Raw genomic sequence first — 19,235 nt, 5'->3', positions numbered from 1 at the left:
TAAAATTTTTGCTGTTTCAGTTATAGGGAAAGAAAAAAAAAACATTTTTTTTTCATTTTTTCCCTCTGACCTAGGAGAAAAAGGTAATATGTTAGGATTATAAATTAAGGTTACAAGAAAAAGGGGATCTCTGGGAGGTTCAGTGGTTTGACACCTGCCTTTGGCCCAGGGCGTGATCCTGGAGTTCTGGGATCGAGTCCCACATCGGGCTCCCTGCATGGAGCCTGCTTCTCCCTGTGCCTGTGTTTCTGCCTCTGTGTGTGTGTGTGTGTGTCTCATGAATAAATAAATAAAATCTTAAAAAAAAAAAAGGTTACAAGAAAAAAGTAAATTGGAACCTACTAATGGGGCAAAGACTCATAGACAATAAAAAAGCTTTAAAATAATCAAGGTACCTAGCTAAAGGAAAAAGTGGGTACAAGGAATATTTAAGGCCAGGACCAAGTTGAAACCTTACCATTGAGAGTCCAGGCCTCTCAATCAGACAACACAAACAATTTAAAACTTAAAATGATCATTTCTCTTAAAGTTCATAGATAAAGAAAAAGTAGCTGCAACGAACCTTTAAGACCTGGCTTTGTCAAGCCTGCTTGTGGCTAAAACAGTTAAGTCACTCAAACTCTCAAATTCCATTTCCTCATCTGTATAATGGAGACAATAACATTACCGCACAGCTTTGTATAGGGAGTAAATGAGGTAATGCACTAAAGCACATCTAGCTGCTCAAAAAATGTAACCTACGATAAAACTTATTATTATATCATGACTCTTGTAATTAAAGCTTTCAGAAAGTAGAATGCCAAAAGTATATCATTCAGGAAGGCTTCAGATGCCAATCTAATGAGCAAATCAAATTAAGCTAACAAAGCAATATTTATTTAAATAGGTACTGACAATAATTAATCATCAGTCTCCTTAGTGCCCATGTAGTTTTCGTCTTGAAATCTTCTGGCCTGAGTGTTTTAAAATCTTCTGTATTTGTATAGTTGTTTTAGTGAAAGTAGTTCTTTTGGTAGAAACTCCTCAAACAATTAAATTGTGGTCATTTATCTATATAGTGGCTGCCAATTTGGGAGGAACTCAACCAGTGAGCCTTCCCCTTCGCAGAGACATGCCACATCAAGTGTTAGCCAGTAGAACTATGGATGTAATGCAAAAGGACAAAGCCTCAGAGGCAGGCCAGGCTTGCAAAGTAACCTAGGTCCAGAATGCTAAATGACTCTGTTGGGAGTCTGTTTTATAATTTCATAACAGCCTACCTCAGATATTTATTAGCAAAATGCCTAATTAGGGACGCCTGGGTGGCTCAGGGTGTGATCTTGCAGTCCCAGGATTGAGTCCCACATCAGACTCCCTGCATGGAGCCTGCTTCTCCTTCTGCCTATGTCTCTGCCTCCCTCTCTCTGTGTCTCTCATGAATAAATAAATAAAATCTTTAAAAAAAGAAAAATTCCTAATTAAAAATTAATATAGACTATTGCCATTACAAGGCCAATTTTTTTTCTTTGCTCCCTAAATTAAAGGGAGTAATTAAAGGGAGGGTTAAAAAAAAAACTTAGAAATAGTCTTACCTCTGCCTGTGTTCTAGGAACGCAAACACAGACACCCATCATCATCATCATCATTAGATGTATCTATTACATCAGATAATAAAAATGATATAAAAATAATTTTTAAAAGTGTACATTAGATTATAATATAGTGAAAGGTGGAAAAATATTTTTTTATGTTGTGAAGATGAGGTTTAATGTATTGAAGTTTTTTTCATGGTCTCCTTTTTTAACTCCAGTATAGTAAAATAATTTTCAGTCTCACTTTTAATGCTTTGTTAGATTTTTATTTAAGGATGTTTAAATAAATTGTTGTTTAAATTGTTCTACTCTGGTTGTGATTCACATGAATTAAGAATCTGCTTTTGAACTGGAACTTCCTGAAGCAGGCTATCAAAATCTAAAGTGATTAAACCATTGTTTAAAAGCCATTTTTGTTGCCACAGTGTCTACTGTATAAAGATGCTAAGTCTGATGGATAAGAGCAAAGCTAGATCTCCCTGACAAAGAAAACATAAAGAAACCCAAGAGATCCTCATTAGAGAAAAAAAGGAATCGTAGGCCATGCCAGGCAGTTTTACCTGTCTTACCCATCTGTCCCTGGTTTCCATGGTTTAAGGGAAAGCAACAAGAAGAAAACAAGCAGTAGAGGTCAGAGCAGTGGCAGAAACTAAAGGCCTCATGCAGGCCAATTAACTTTTCAAAAGTAGAAGGGGATTGGTTCAAGATAGCAAGGTTAGAAGATCCCAAATTCAACTCCCCAGTGAGCACACCAACTCTACAGCTTCATATGAAACAACCTAAGAAAAACTAGGGCACCTGGATGGCTCAGTCGGTTGAGCATCTACCTTTGATTCAGGTCATGATCCCGGGGTCCTAGGATTGAGTCCTACGTGGAGTTCCCTGCTCAGTTCCCTCTGCCTGCCACTCCCCCTGCTTGTGTTCTTGTGTTCTCTCTCTCTCTCTCTGTCCCTCCCTCCCTCCCTCCCTCCCCCCCCACCTCTCCGTCTCCCTTTCTCTCCCTCTCTCTCAAATAAATAAATCTTTTTCAAAAGACAAAAAACTAAAGATTGGCTGAGTATTGACTATACATCAGGCAAAAGAAAAGAATATCACATTGAAGTGTGCAGGAGAGGCTGCACAATCTCACCATAAACCCTGCCCATGATTTGGTGACCAAAATGAGGAAAAAAATCAAAACCTGAGCCTTTCTGTGGAGTAAGTGTTCAAGCCCCCATCCAGCCCCTCAGCTTTTAGGACTGGCACCTGAGAGTTAAAAACTTAAAATATCTAATTGTAAAACCAATAGCACTTATGTCCCAGGTGCACAAGGCTATCATGATCTGAAAGACAGCTCTTAATGGGCCTGGATGCTTGGACATACCTGCCTCAGGGCCCAGCTCAGTGGCTGCCTGATTGCATCCAGACATAAATTGAAGGAGGTTGGCCTGCTGATATTTAAGTGTCAGCCTGTGGGGCAAGCATCTAACGTAACACACATATCTGGGAGCCTACTGGAGTATTCTCTGGGATAGAGACTGGTTAGTACTGTGCCCATGCTCTTCTTTTGCTGTGCTCCAGAGCACTAGAAAGGAAATTTTTACATGTATCTGGTGCCCTGATTTTTGTGGCTGCTGCCCAGGGGATGCCTCCTGACTGGCTGGCTCTGGATGCCAGGACTTATGTTCCTCATCTCATGAGACTATAATAATCAGGATCACCCAGAGAGGAGCTCATACTGGTCTCTGGCACCTTAATTTTAGTACCTGCTGCCAGGAGACACCTCCACATTGCCAGCTCTGTTAGTCAGTGGGGTTTACGCTTGTGAGTTCCTTAGGACAGTAACTCGTGGAGAGAGGGTTCCTAAATACCCACCACCCCCCACTGCACAGCAAAAGGCAACAGACCTAGGAGCTTGGTCTTTCTGGGAAGGGAGCCTACTAACTAAAAGTCATGGCTGGCAGCCTGAGGGGCAGGTTTCTAATTAAACACACATCTAAGGAATGACTATAATCTTCCAGAGACCTCAGAAAGTACCACTATCTTCATGTTCTCCCTCTGTCACACTCCAGAGCACCAATGTCTCCTGGAGGGAAGCTTCACATGAAGCTGGTGTCCTGGTTTTTGCATCTGCTGTCATGTATTTTTATCTGCCCCCCAGGGTATGTCCCTAGATTGCCTGGCTGGCTAGGGGAACTTGCATCTGAAGTTCCAGCAGACTGGCAATTGGAGACAAAGTTCTTGGCAGGCTGCCATCCCAGGACACTGCACAGACAGAAGATCGAGGCATACCTCTTTCCAGTCATTCTGTAAAGGGGGCCTCTTGGCTTGTCCTAGAGCTTTGGTCTGAGGAGCACACTAAGAGCTGCTCTCAAAGAATGTAGGTTGTAGGCACCATCATGGTGCTCTCATTCTGCCTTGTTCCATCTGGCCAGTATCTCCCAGAAAAGAGATTTAACATTCCTCTGGAGACCCAGTTTTTGTAACTGTCACCCAGGGGATGACACCAAATTGCTTGTTCAGTGGGGTTTATGCTTGTGGTCCCACAGGACTGTACATATTTGCATAATTTTATTTTTTACTTTTTTTATTTGCATAATTTTAAAAGCTGCTACCTGAAGATTTGGCTTCCAAACAGCCTGAATCTAGGTACTGAGCTCTTCCCCTTTCATTCACTGACAGGTCTTGGCACATCCTCACCTACTGAGCCCTAATAAAGATATAGCAGGCTTTTTGGAAGAGAACAAAGGTTTGAGAATGACAGAGTTGGAGCAGAGTTGAAAGATGCCCATAAGGCTCATCTACACAAAGAGAGGTGGTGGTTTTGTATATTCTATAAACCAACACAAAGTCAAGTAAAATGAAAAAACAAAACAAAACAAAAAAAAAAACAGGAAAATCTTCAGAATGGAAGAAAAAGATAAAACCTTAGGGAAAAAAAACTGTAATAAAATGCAGATAAGTAATTCACCTAATAAAGCACTCAAAATTATGTTCTTAAATATGTTCATCAAACATGGGAAAAGAATGGATGGACACAGAACTGCAACATAGAAATGGAAAATAAAAGAAGTACCAAATAGAAGTCATAGAGCTAAAGAATACAGTCACTGAACTGAGAAACATATTAGAAGGGTTCAACAACAGATTACATGAAATACAAGGAAGGATCATTTAACATGAATCCAAGCTGCTGGTGGAACTCACCCACTCACAGCAAAAAAAAAAAAAAAATGAAGATAACTTAAGGGCTTATGAGGCAATATCAAGCAGACTAACATTCACATTATGGAGTCCCACAAGGAGGAGAGAAAGAAGCAAACTTGTTTGAAGAAATAATGTCTAAAAACTTTCTAGAGGAAGTCAAGGAAGGAAGTGGGGAAGGAAACAGACATCCAGATCCTGAAAGCCCAGAGATTTCCAAATAAGATGAAATCAAAAACCCACATCAATACACATTATAATTAAACTGTCAAAAATTAAAGATGATAAAATATTAAAAGCAATAAGAGAAAAATAATTAGTTGTGTACCAGGGAACCCCCATAAGCCTATCAGTAAGTTTTTCAGCAGAAACTTTGCAGGCCAGAGGGAGTGGCATGATATATTTAAGGTGCTGAAAGAAAAAAAAACTTCCAACTAAGAATATCCTACCCATAAAGTCATTCAAAATTGAAGGAGAGATCATGAGTTTTCCATATAACAAAAACAAAAGGAGTTCATCCAACTAAGCCAGCCTTACAAGAAGTGTTAAAGGGATTCCTTTAAGCTGAAAAGAAAGATTGCCAGTTGGTAACAAGAAAACCTATGAAAGAATAAATATCACTGGAAAGGTAAATACATAGTAGAAGTAGTAGAGTAGTCGATTATAAAGCTGATATACAGGTTAAAAGACAAAGGAGGTAAAAATACTATGGTTGTGGTAATTATCTAAAGGATACAGAAGTAAAATGTGACATCAAAACAAAGCGTGGCTGAGTAAAAATATAAGCTTTAGGATAGAATCAAACTTCAAGTAGACTATTAGAATTTGTTCGAAGGAGGGCACTTGATGAGATGAGCACTGGGTGTTAAACTATATGTTGGCAAACTGAATTTAAATATATTGTTTAAAAACTTGTTATATATAAGACTCATGGTAACCATAAAGTGAAAACCTATAGTAAATGCAGAAGAGAGAAAGAGAAAGAAATATAAGTATACCACTAAAGAAAGTCATCAAACCACAAAGAGAGCAAAAGAAGAAAGGAGCAGAGAGGAAGTACAAAAACAGTCAGAAAACAACAGAATGACAAAAGTACATACCTATCAATAATTGCTTGAAATGTAAATGGACTAAATTATCCAATCAAAAGGCATAGAGTGGCTGGATGGATTTTAAAAACAAAAATAAATGTACACTGCCTATAAGAGACTCACTTCAGATGTAAGGACACATAGACTGAAAGTGAAGGGATGGAAAAAGATTTTTTGGGCAGCCTGGGCGGCTCAGCGGTTTAGCACTGCGTTTATCCCAGGGCGTGATCCTGGAGGCCCGGGATTGAGTCCCACGTCATGCTACATGCATGGAGCCTGCTTCCCCCTCTGCCTGTGTCTCTGCCTCTCTGTGTGTGTCTCTTATGAATAAATAAATAAAATCTAAAAAAAAAAAAAGCTCCTCTCACTTAAAAAAAAATCTTTCATGCAAATGAAAACCTAAAGACAGGTAGAGTATACTTTGACAAAACAGGCTTTAAAACAGAGGCTGTAGGGATCCCTGGGTGGTGCAGCGGTTTGGCGCCTGCCTTTGGCCCGGGGCTCGATCCTGGAGACCCGGGATCGAATCCCACGTCGGGCTCCCGGTGCATGGAGCCTGCTTCTCCCTCTGCCTGTGTCTCTGCCTCTCTCTCTCTCTCTCTCTCTGTGACTATCATAAATACATAAAAAAATTTTTAAAAAATACATTTAAAAAAAATAAAATAAAAAAAAAAACAGAGGCTGTAGTAAGAAACAAAGATGAACATTATGTAATGATAAATGGGTCAATCCAACGAGAGAAAATAACATTTATAAATATTCACCCAACATGGGAGCATCTAAATATATAAAACAAATATTAACAGACCTAAAGGGAGAAATAGATGGCAATACAATAATACTAAGGGATTTCAATACCCTCATTTACATCAATTGATAGATCATCCAGACAGAAAATCAGTAAGAAAGTATTGGCCTTAAACATGTTGGACCACATGAACTTAACAGATGTATACAGAATATTCCATCCGAGGACAACAGAACACACATTCTTCTTGAGTGTACATGTAGCCTCTTCCAGGAAAGATCCTATGTTAGGCCACAGAACAAGTCTTAATCAGGGACACCAAAGAATTTGTCACCCAATAACATGTGAGTTTCATCTTTAGGTATTAACCTGCTATGCCTCTTCAGAATTCTTTGGTCCTAAGGTTAACAAGGGAACAGTGTCTTCGAATGATTCATTACACCAGATGGACATAACAGATGTATATGTAACATCCCATCCAAAAACAACTGAGTACACATCCTTTTCAAGTGCACATAGAATTCTTTATGTTTCAAACTGCCACACATTATCAGAGTTCTTGAGCATAACAACAGGCACTTTCACCCTCCACTGAAAGCTTCAGAGGAGATCAGAGAATGTCTTTCTGAAGTTTTCCAAATATTTGGTTTCCTCTCTTGGAATGGATGTGGCTTAGCATCATTGTGGATCTGCCATATTTACCTTATTGTTACCTGAATGATTAAACATTATGCTAATATGCTTGCTTATTCTGTCCAGGTGTTATTCTCTATATCCTCCTGGTGGGATATCCACCCTTCTGGGATGAAGATCAACACAGACTTTATCAGCAGATCAAGGCTGGAGCTTATGATGTATGTAATAAAAGTTTATATAGCTGTAGATGACTGTTTTTTGTTTTTGACCAAGAACCAAATTTTTTATTACAATTTTAACCATAATTTTCAACAATTTCTCTATTTTTCTCTCTCCTAGGGAAAGGGAGATAAAGAGTAGGGAATGCAGCATATGTATTCAGTTTATATTTCCTCTTAGTTCACTGTCTCCTAGGATTGAAATAAATACAATTGGAAGTCTCTAAGGAAGGACTTTCCTTGTCAAATTTTGAGATCTTAGCACATTTTAAGACATAGAAAAACTAAAAGATTTTTGTTTTGGAAATGATTACTACTTGCTTAGTTGAATTATATCCCCAAATGTTTATCACATAATTTTAAATAATATATCAACAATACTTTGCAGTGATCCATGTATCAAATAGAACATTGTTCCATTATGTCAGCTTGACTTTTTTTGTCTTGTTTACCTAATGGGCTTCTTTGCAGACTTTCATTTGAAGAATGGGTTTCACAATTTTAAAATGTTTGAAAATCACAATTCCAATACATTTCATTTACAATCAGAATGCTTGGGATCCCTGGGTGGCACAGTGGTTTAGCGCCTGCCTTTGGCCCAGGGCGGGATCCTGGAGACCCGGGATCGAATCCCACGTCAGGCTCCCGGTGCATGGAGCCTGCTTCTCCCTCTGCCTATGTCTCTGCCTCTCTCTCTCTCTGTGTGTGACTATCAATAAATAAATTAATTAATTAAAAAAAAAAGTTTACAATCAGAATGCTTGAAAGTATGAGAATGAATTAAGTCCTAAATCGAAAAAGTAAGGCCTTATATATTTTCTCTTTATGTCTTAACTTTGTGTTCATTGATATAATTTTCTCTCCTTTGACAAATATGTCTGTAAATATGATTTACCACCACCTCTGGGTGCATTTCACACAGCCAGCCCTCTGAAAATTAGAGATCAAGGTCTGGAGATGCTTTTCATATATTAGTAAGTGGGGTAACTAAGTAGTAGGCAATATTGGGTAATCCTGTGCACAAGTTAAAAGCTCAATATAGCAGTAAGGAATTAAAATCTGTATTATATTGTATCAGGTCATATGAACTCAGCATGGGCATTTCTGTAAAAATGTTCTATATATGGAAGTGTGTATCACAAGAATTTAAAATATATATTCTTTTAGTTTTGAAGCATTCCATTGTAGTCAGGCTAATAATTGGACCAAGTTATATTTACATGGCTACAGCTAGCATATTCGTTATCTTTATAGACTACAACTAGGTACCCTCCTAGAAAGATATAGCTCTGCAGATGTACTGTTTGATGAATGTGAAGGAGTGACATTGTTAAAATTTTATAAATGAGAAAAAGATCCACCTTTATTCAGGCTGAACCAGCTCCTAATTTGCTATCGGAAGATCTGTACATCATGAAGGAGCAGCCTTGAATCTTTCTTCAGTAGCTCCTAATCATTAGTGAGTTTTTGCAGCTGCCTAAAATAATTTTTGGAAATAAAATGACAGTTGTTAAACTAGTAAAATTTGAAGTATTAAATAATGAGTCACTATCATTTTTCTCATATTTCATTTTACCAATGGGTCACAAAGAAACCATTTTATAAATACTAAAAGTGAACTTAAAGTCCATGACACAGTGACAGTGGCATTTTATTCTAAGATTTTCTATTCTTGAGTGTACATGTAACCTCATAAAAATTCATGAATAAGAACAGGACCTGATATTCTGTCTGTTTAGAAACTAATGTAATGTAAATTTTTCTTAACCTATCGAGAATAGTATTTCTACTAATAAATTATGTGAAAATGAAGTTACATTATTATCAACAAAAATTTTAAGTAAACAGGATAAATAGCTTTATTATATAGTTATTAATGCACAAATAGATTACTAATAGAAGTTATGAATATTAGTTCCTTTTACGAACTTTGATGAAATTCATAATTAAGTAGGTAAACCTTTCTGAAGTGTTAAAATGAGATCCTGCTAACACTCTTGTAGTCTGAGATTTCTTCTCAGTACTATATTACAAATAGCCACAAGTAATAGGTCAGTTTTGTAACGGGTAATGGAGGCTATTTTATTATATCCACTATTAACTGCTCATGAGTTGTGAAAGTATGTAATACTTCATTGGTTTTTTTTTGTAACATCTCCTTTTGAATCTTGGTGTAATAGCATGATGACATCAATATGTGTGACAACCTGTCAGCTTTATTGATGTTTGCAAATAATTATGAGAAAGATGGCATAAAATTTTATTTTCAAACCAAAATAAATATGCTTTTAGAGGACCAGAAGATTCTTAAGTTTATTTTTCTAAATTTCAAAATATAACTACTAGTTCTAATATGCAATTTATAATATGTGTATCCCTTATTGGTTACTTTTCTTTAATATATATAGGGAGAGGGGGATATATACATCTATGATTTATCCACCTGTAGATACAATTTAACTTCTACAAAAAGTAAATTTATAAAGAAATTCACTACCAAAGGAAATGATTAGTTTACTTAGCTCTTCCCTATTCTACTGAGTGTATCTATTTTTTAAACTCCTTATTAATTTGTATTTTTGAAGTTTCCATCACCAGAGTGGGACACAGTGACTCCTGAAGCCAAAGACCTAATCAATAAAATGCTCACTATCAACCCTGCCAAGCGTATCACAGCCTCAGAGGCACTGAAACACCCATGGATCTGTGTAAGTGACAGTTCTTAAAAGACCTTAGGAAAAAATTAAAAATAAGTCCTTTAAATTTTTTTTCATAGATTTAAATTTTTGCAGAAAAAGATAAAACTAAAAAGGAATGAATTTTTGACTCAAGGTATTTAACAAAATAAATTTGTACTGGTGATAATTGCCATTTGGTGTAACAAAATCTGATTTACATAGATTGATAAATGTTACCTACAATAACACAAGGAATGAGTATTTCCCCCTATCAATTATTGATAATACTTATGAACAGAGGTCAAGAAAATGCCACTAAGATTATATCCCAGTAGAGAATATTAGACAAAGTTCAATTATTTATCATTAGGCAGCTTTAGGGCAAAAAGTTTTAGAAGCTTATAGTAAGTTTTACTAGCAAGAAAGAACAGCAATGGTAGACTAAATATACTTTAGATGTGCTAAGAAAAACTGAAATTCAGGGGGAATGTAGAGTTTTCAGTACATTTCTAGGCTTAAGTGTCAAATGTTAGGGCAGTAAATATGGTACTAAGTAAATGAAAAGCAGTCCAATAGAAATATTAGTAAAGACATTGAAATAAAGTTAATTTGGAGAATTACTGTTATTCATTTCTATATTTTCTATAGATAAATGTTGCACCTTTGTTACTAATAAATAATCTTGGCAAAACTATTCATCCATTATTAGCGAACTTTTGCAAGTGAATACTCACAAGTTCATCAAATGGGTTCAGGCACCATTAATGCAGATTTGATGAAATTGAGATACTATAATGCTTAGTATGTTTTGAATATCCTAAGTTAAGTTTCTTTTCCTCCTTTTTCAGCAACGTTCTACTGTTGCTTCCATGATGCACAGACAGGAGACTGTAGACTGCTTGAAGAAATTTAATGCTAGAAGAAAACTAAAGGTAAGAAATTTTACATTTTTGTGAGAAGGTAGACTTGGCAGAGTGAGAAATGAGATTCTTTATGAGGGAAATAACTTTTTCAGCAAAGGCTTTTAAATGCCTTTTAGACCTCAGTACTTATATTACTCTTCTTCTGGGTCTTCAAAAAATTGAATATCACACTGGACTTAAGTCTACAATGAGGAGGTAGGATCTGTGTGGCAGTGTGTCCTGTAGTTCCTCCCTTCAGAAGAAAACAACTGCAATTTGATAATTAGAATCCACCCATACACATGAGGGCAATCCCAGCGTTATGGAGGACATAGTCCTGCTAGTCTCAGGAAACAAAACATCAAAAACAGACAAATAAAAATCCCCTGACTTAATAGAGGAAAGGAGAAAAAATGAGTGGGAAATATCAGAAAGGGAGACAGAACATGGAAGACTCCTAACTCTGGGAAACGAACTAGGGGTGGGGAAAGGGGGAGGTGGGCGGGGGGTGGGGGTGACTGGGTGACGGGCACTGAGGGGGGCACTTGACGGGATGAGCACTGGGTGTTATTCTATATGTTGGCAAATTGAACACCAATAAAAATAAATTTACAAAAAAAAAAAAAATCCCCTGACTTGAAAGTAAGGCTAGGAGAAGATTTGTTATCAAAGACTGTTTATTTGTTAGGTCAAAGATTTGTACAAGCAACATTAATTTCATATTTTTGTTTTTCTGACAGGGTGCCATCTTAACAACTATGCTGGCTACAAGAAATTTTTCAGGTACATGTGTTAAGAATTATGCTCCTTATCCACTGCTCTCCTTTTTAGTAGTCATCTTGAAATTAAAGAAAAACCTAACAATTAGAAAAACACTGTTGTTAGGGATCGCAAATATGCGGCATGGATTCCTTCAGTGCAGTGTCTATCATTAGGAATCCTAAGGGTACTGTCTCATGGAGATGTTAGGCATGTAACTGCACTTTTCTAAAGAGCACACAAGCAGCCCCTCCACTGGTCAGTGTTGTGCAGCATTTGAAACCCATCTGTCATCCTTGCTGGGGTATACACAAGTTGAGGAAATATGTACTCTCTCTTCCTGAAGCTCAGCATTTCAAACCTAGAATTAGTTAATTGATGTTTCATCAACTAATAGCTATAAATAAGATATTTTGTTTGTCTTATTCTCATAGGGAATCCCAATAAGCAAGATTTTTAAAAGAAGACCATTATTGTGGAACCCAGTTCTCATAGGCCCAAGTTCTTTCAAAAGTACAGATGTATCTTGACACACTAAAAGAATGGTTGCATATTTCAAGGGTATCCAAATTCGAGAATGTACAGAGAACCCTACCTCACAGTAATATCACAAGATAATAAATGTTCCTCAAAATTATTCCATGATAAAAATAATTTTTAAATAAAAGAAGTAAAGCCATTTCTTTAGGTGTGGCTCTTCAAAATGGACATAAATATGTATTATGTCCAGAAATTACTTGAATTTTGGACCCCCCTCTAATAGATTATCACTAAGAACCAGTTTCCAAAAATCAAATTTTGGTAAATACTAATTAGTCTTATATCTGGGGAGGAACTGAAGCAGCAAGGAAGCTGCATTTTGTAAAGTGGCTTTTAAGACTTGGAAGGATTATCAAACGACTTGCCAAAAATACTACCACTTTACTTTGCTTGCTATTCACATAAGAGTGACATCAAATTATCCAGATATCCTTAAGATATTTATCACTGTACATACTTAACTCCTGGGTATTATAGTGCTATCAGGTGATGATCCATAACCTTATCAAATGTTCTTCAACCTTCTCAACCAACTTTGAGTTATTGCTTATGACTAGATGAAATAGTCAGCTTTTATACCCCACTATATTTAGTTAATACATAATGTGAAACCATAGGATGCTTTCCAAAGGCTTCCATCGACCTGTTAGTGAAATATATGTATTTTGTCCAATTTGTTTGATGTAATAAAACGTTGTTACTGCCTTTGTCAAGTTACCTGTTTTATGAACAGTTGATTAATATAGTTGACATTTACAAGGGTGAGTTCAATATCATCTCATTAAATATTAACTAATACATACTATATTCAAATAGTTATTTCACTGTGGCCCAAAAATTAGTGAATCACTAAAAGATAGGATGATTAATATATATATTATTAAAGATAAACTAACTTGAAAAAATCTCCAATATTAAGATTATGTATTTTGTTAAAGTCTTAAATACACTCAGGCATAAATTGGGCCTTTTTAAATATACAATCATGTATAGAAGCTTTTTGTGTACATCACATTTTCCTTTTCATCATCGTGTAAACTAAAACTCATGACTAATGTGTGAATTTTATATTGTTTCTGATGTCTTAGCATGAAAGGCAAACTTTTTTTTAATCCATCACTTCAAGGCAACTGAATAACCTTGAACCCAGTTACAACATCTTGTACTTGATATTGCATTTTAGTTTTGAGTATTTTATTCATTCTGTTTCATTAGCAAACATGCTTTTAAAGTAATTTGTCCATAAGTATATGGTTATAAAGTTGTTTTTATTTTTTTTCTTTTCTCCCTTTATGTGGAATGTATTTCTTGTGAGGTAAGGTGAATAGTAACCAAAAGGGACATTTCTGCATCTCCCAGGCCAAATCCCTGCTTACCCTGAATCATTGTCTTCTCTTTGCTTGCTATTGCAATTTCAACTATTCTGAGTTTGCTTTCTAACCTATTAACTGCCACAGGATTTACTTAATATTGCTTTTTAACTCTAGGCAAATAGTATTATAGCTAAGGCACCAATGCTTACAATATCAATTAATAATAAATTAATAGCTTTTGTTGCTTAAAACTAAATAAAATTAACATTTTTGTATCTTAAATAAATTTAAAATTATACCAAAGTAATATCAAAATAATAGCTCAAATCAAATGGATGTCAGGAAATTACATGTTCATACAGTTCTATTATAGCTAGGTATTCCATTTCAGATGCCAAAGTCTATTCTGATATACTTAAATAATTATACATATATATACATATATATATATGTGTGTGTGTATATATATATATATATATATATATATATATATATAAAACATTAAATGGAAACATAAGTGTATGCTTTGTCCTGCATATTCATAAATGTTCTACCCTTGGTGTACTAATTGTCATTAGCAGTTATATAATCTTTTCACTGTGTATGAATGTACCCATTCATAAGTCTGTTTTTTGAAAGGATGACTTCACCTTCTAATATACTCAAGAAGTTCAGTAACAGAAGGAATGCTAAAAGCTATCCTCTGAGAAAATGAAATTTCATATTGAGACCACATACTTCAAGGGTTCTTTGATTTAGTTGAAAATGTTGTTTTGTTTTATAACTCACCTCAAATTTTATAATTTTTAATTTTTTTATGTAAATGGCTTTTGTTTATGAAAGCTTTGTATTCTGATTTTGAAGTATAAAAGAATACATAATACCTTTTTTCAAAGGTCCTATGCTAAGTGTTTAAAAAGTTTGCTGTAGGCCACTAATGTACCATTTCATTTTAAATACATTTATTACTGTTTTTTGTACAAAATGAAAGCTATGATTTCATATATATATATATATATATTTTTAAGAGATGTTATTTACCCAGAGCAAATTTTCACAAATAAATTTCAAATCTTTAGAAAGAGGGGCTTAAGTGGCAGAACTGACCTGGTCACCATACTTGTAGTGTGAATGAACATGTAATATAGTCTGTAAGCTGATGTTTGAAGACTGAAATCAACTTTCTGGATTACAAAAGTATAGTCCAGTTAAAGTTCCAGTATCCTTTTCGCAACCAACAGTGAAACCAAGACCAGTAACATAACTGGCAAAGTGTCCAATTACATGCAATGCACTAAATAAGAATTTAGTTCTAAATTTGATGTGGCAAAACCAAGAAAAGCGATACTGTGTTTCAATGTCCTGTAAGCTCACGCTCATCAGTGTAACCTTGATAATTTGGCATATGTTGGCCATAACTCAGTAAAGGTGATAGAAGGAAACAATAACCTAATTTGTTGCTGGCATGAGTTTCTGTGAATAACTCACTGAAAAGGTTTTACTCTCATTTTGCAGCAGCCAAGAGTTTGTTAAAGAAACCAGATGGAGTAAAGGTAAGTTAAACAGGTGCTCCTAAAATCATTTCTGACTTTCAGATGCTGGATAATTTTTAAATGTGAAATCTAAATTGTAAGTTTTCATAGTAATTGTAAGTTTTTTTTATAGTTCCTGTAAAGGATGCAGTTTGAAGTATAAAATAATTTAATATGTAAATATGACTATCATTTATGGCAAGAAACTGTATATTTTGATTCAATTATATTTTAAATAATCTGACAAAATAATACTTTTATATGCAGTTGTAGAAACAATGTCTAAATCCTCTGTGCTTTAACTACAGTCCTATCATAAAGACCTGAAAATCAATGAAAACCAAATGCTTTTCTAATTAATTATGCTATGTTCTTGAAGTCTGCTGAATTATATAACCTGAAAAAAATCAAGTCATAGGGTATGGGAAATTAAACGTCAAATGATTAAATTTATCTGCATAGACCGTTTTTATAAAGGTCATAATTGTTCCTGTGCTTCTGTCATAAGGTATTGACACATACTCAAGGTGAATATTCTAATAAATTATAGAAAATTTTCCAAGAAAGATAACAACAGGATATTTTGACTTTCTTGGATTTCTAAACCAAGTAATACAACTTATTTTCTATTGATTCTATTTTGTTTTGTGGGAATTTACCTTTAATTGAATGTATTTGTATTATGTTTGTTATCTTTCTGGAGTATTACCTAAGTATTTTGTTTCTTTAATCCTTTTCTTTCTCTTCCAATGGCAGATGCATACATTCTTCATGAATACTTCAACATTTTTGGGAATTAGTTAATATTCTAACATTGAACTTGACCCAAAGTCAGGTGGTCAGTTCATTTTGAAAATGTAACATAGAAAATCATTTGTCACTTATTAGGTTCATGCCCAATCATTTCTTCACCTCCTGTCTATGTGTGATTTGGGAATTTCTAGAGCTATGGTTACCATGTAATTGTGATTCCCATTAAGATGGCATTTGCCTTTTGCCAATTGCTATCCTCAACCTGTAATGTTCTCTCCCTTCTGCTTAGTTTGTTTCATTTCAGTTTCACTAATGACAGTTGATGTTGCCTTTTTCTCAGTGTTACATTGGTAGAAATGTGATACTTTAAATTTTCCAAATGTTTTATTCTGTTTTTCTATACCTTTCAGTGATGCAGAGGTCATAGTTCCTATTGGGATATTTATTTTTACTCCCCTTATATAGAAAGAAAAACTTCCAGAACTTTTTTCTTCTAGACAACTTACAGTTCCTCTTTAAAGAGAAATTTATTCTGTCCTCCATGCTTTGATACTTTAAAAATTCAACCGGTCATATTTTTTTCTTTTCCTTTCTCTTTGACTGGTCAATTCAGAAAAGGAAGTCCAGTTCGAGTGTTCAGATGATGGTGAGGATCTCTATCTGCCAGATTTCTCCTCCTGTGAAAAGTCATACTTAGGAATAAAAACAGTCTTATTTACCTAAGTTAGTGTAAGTAGAGTATAGGACCATTACAGGCCAATGTCAATTAACTGTCAAAACGCAGTATCCACATTCACATAATACTATTTATCTTTGACTTTGAATTTTTAAAATATGTAAAAAGTTCATACCTTTATCTATATGCTATTAAAGGATCATTTATAAGACCCTTTTTAAGACCTTAAAACTGAAGAGACCATGACATAATTAATGTCTGTTTAATGATAAGTGAAAGAATATTGTAGGATTATTTTTAAGTGATGATCATGATTACTAAAAATAGAAGTCATTTTCAGTTCCAGATGCACCATAATACATCTACCATGAAGTTTATAAATAGTGTAGTAGTTACCTTACAATGGACCCATCCTAGTTAAGCACCTACAGAGGAAACATTTATTAATCTCAAAACTGAATAAACTTAACACCTGAGAAATAAGAATATCTTGCCCATACCCCATAACAGTAATTCAGTGGATCACTTAAATACCTGGTTTGATTTAGTTTTGTTAAAGAAAAATAGCTTCATAACATAAAATTACTACATTTCATAACAAAAGTGCCTGAGTCCTTGTATGTTTTAGACTGCTTATAGTTTACCTCATACTTAATATTTGATTCTTTAATAAAAAAGAAGTCCTCCTAGCCTTTTACTTGGAAACTCTCCTATTATTTTTCAACTAATTAATATTACAAGTACCTTTAAAAGACTTCCCATAGTAATAAAAGATCATTAAGCTTATTTTTACATTAACTTAAAAAGTTTGTAACTGCATATTTAAACACAACTAAAAGTGGTGGTTGAGGCTCATATTCATTTAACTCATATTTGTCATACCTGACAATAAAGAATGGCTTATCCAGGCAGAATGGCCTTCAATTGGAAGACCAGGTGATGTGTGTACGCTGCGTACCTATGTGTGAACGTGTGTAGGAGTGTGTGTTGTATGTGTGTGCACACATTTGTGCAGAGAAGTGCGTGTGCATAGGTGTGCATGTGTGACATTTTCACTGAAAGAAATCAGTTCTTTGCAACCATTCTAGAAAACAGTCGTCTCTTATCTCAATACAGAAATGAAAAGATCTCAAAAAAAGAAGTATCTCAGTATATTCCTCTTTTATTTTTGTATCTGCTGATATAAACTAAATATAACAAATATATGTGGTGCTTCAATTATAAGTACCTCTGATCATTTGATAAGAAGTCAACTGTGTTTTGCCATGTACTCTTCCTCATTGGAAATTATTTGCATGTGCATCCCTCCTCTTTTATCATGTATTTCATACTAACATAAATACTAATTTTGATCCCTCTTTAATAGATTCCATCTCTTACCTCTTTCTGGCTGTTGCACAAATTTGATGTTAAATTCCATGCACTTTGATTTAAAGAAAAATTTTAGACTATGTAAAATAGAGATTGATGGTTTAATATTTAAAGAGTTTTTCCGTAAAGGGCACCAGAAGTTTTCTCTTTTCCTGCATGTCATAGAGCATAGTGTTATAGCTTATTTAAATAATACCGATACAAAAAAATCACACAAATACGAATGATTAAAAAAGCAAAATATTATGTACTGAAATTAATTTCTTTATCCTTCTATGTTCTTCTCAGTGCTGGTTTCATTATGATCTACAGGTATAAAATACAAAAGAAAAAAAAAAAACTCCCAGGAAGTCCAATTAAATTGGCGTAATTGCTTATAAACTTGTTTGGAGTATGTAGTACGTTTTTCCCTTTGAGGCCTTTAAGAACATTTATACTAAAATTATGTGATGTGTTCCTTTAAATAATAATATGTAAAGAAAATACCTAGATAATGTAGTACAGGAGAATTAATGTAAATAAATAGTTCTGTTTGATAACTGTAATATGTTATCATACATGAACTTAAATGAATGTTGATTATTACTGCTTAGTTTTTTATTATTTAATGCCCAAATTCAACTGTAATTTCAACTTGCCACTTGTCTACAAAGAGTTTTCTCTGTGGACCCATTATAATACTTATTGACCCAACTGAGTTGCCAGTGTGGCTTCCATTGTGATATCTCCTTAATATCAACCCCAATATGAGACAGAACATGAGAGACTCCTAACTCTGGGAAACGAATTAGGGGTGGTGGAAGGGGAGGAGGGCAGGGGGTGGGGGTGACTGGATGGCGGGCACTGAGGGGGGCACTTGATGGGATGAGCACTGGGTGTTATTCTGTATGTTGGCAAATTGAACACCAATAAAAAATAAATTTATTATTAAAAATAAAATAAAGATCAACCCCAATATGTTAAAGCAAGAGAATAATATTACCAAATACAATCTTCAACAGTAGCACTTTGAAAGAAAAACAAAGTAGTAACACTTTGACAGAAAACACAGTGTTTTCCTCTCAAACAATTGTGAGAAATAATCTTTTTACATTCAGAAGATAGCGAAGAATTCAATTTGCCCATTTATAATTGAAGATGTGTTTTTTAAAGGAGGCCCAAACTTATAATTTTAAAAAGTATGTTATAAAGCCTGCATTTCATCAGAAGATCTAAGTTTGGAATTGGTTACCTACTAAGCAAAGTGATGATGGCTTCGCAGAGA

General features: G+C 34.8%; 1 protein-coding gene across 23 annotated transcripts in view; it reads left to right on the top strand.

Annotated features, from left to right (window-relative positions):
- CAMK2D (calcium/calmodulin dependent protein kinase II delta) overlaps positions 1 to 19,235 on the top strand; it is a 309,843-nt gene that overhangs the window by 241,245 nt on the left and 49,363 nt on the right. For 8 of the 23 annotated variants that reach the window (XM_072810453.1, XM_072810446.1, XM_072810441.1 and 5 more), the window contains exons 9-13: positions 7,353 to 7,447; positions 10,033 to 10,155; positions 10,974 to 11,057; positions 11,768 to 11,810; positions 15,158 to 15,192. In XM_072810453.1, coding sequence (XP_072666554.1) covers positions 7,353 to 7,447; positions 10,033 to 10,155; positions 10,974 to 11,057; positions 11,768 to 11,810; positions 15,158 to 15,192 — 380 coding nt within the window. Of the gene's footprint in view, positions 1 to 7,352; positions 7,448 to 10,032; positions 10,156 to 10,973; positions 11,058 to 11,767; positions 11,811 to 15,154; positions 15,193 to 16,537; positions 16,571 to 19,235 lie in introns of all 23 variants that reach the window. The other 15 variants (XM_072810440.1, XM_072810451.1, XM_072810444.1 and 12 more) reach the window with 3 other exon arrangements.

This window comes from Canis lupus, chromosome 33 (genome assembly GCF_048164855.1).
Source record: "Canis lupus baileyi chromosome 33, mCanLup2.hap1, whole genome shotgun sequence".
NCBI lineage: Eukaryota > Metazoa > Chordata > Mammalia > Carnivora > Canidae > Canis > Canis lupus.
The sequence above is the reverse complement of the archived record's forward strand: the minus strand, read 5'-3'. Positions and strand labels throughout refer to the sequence as shown.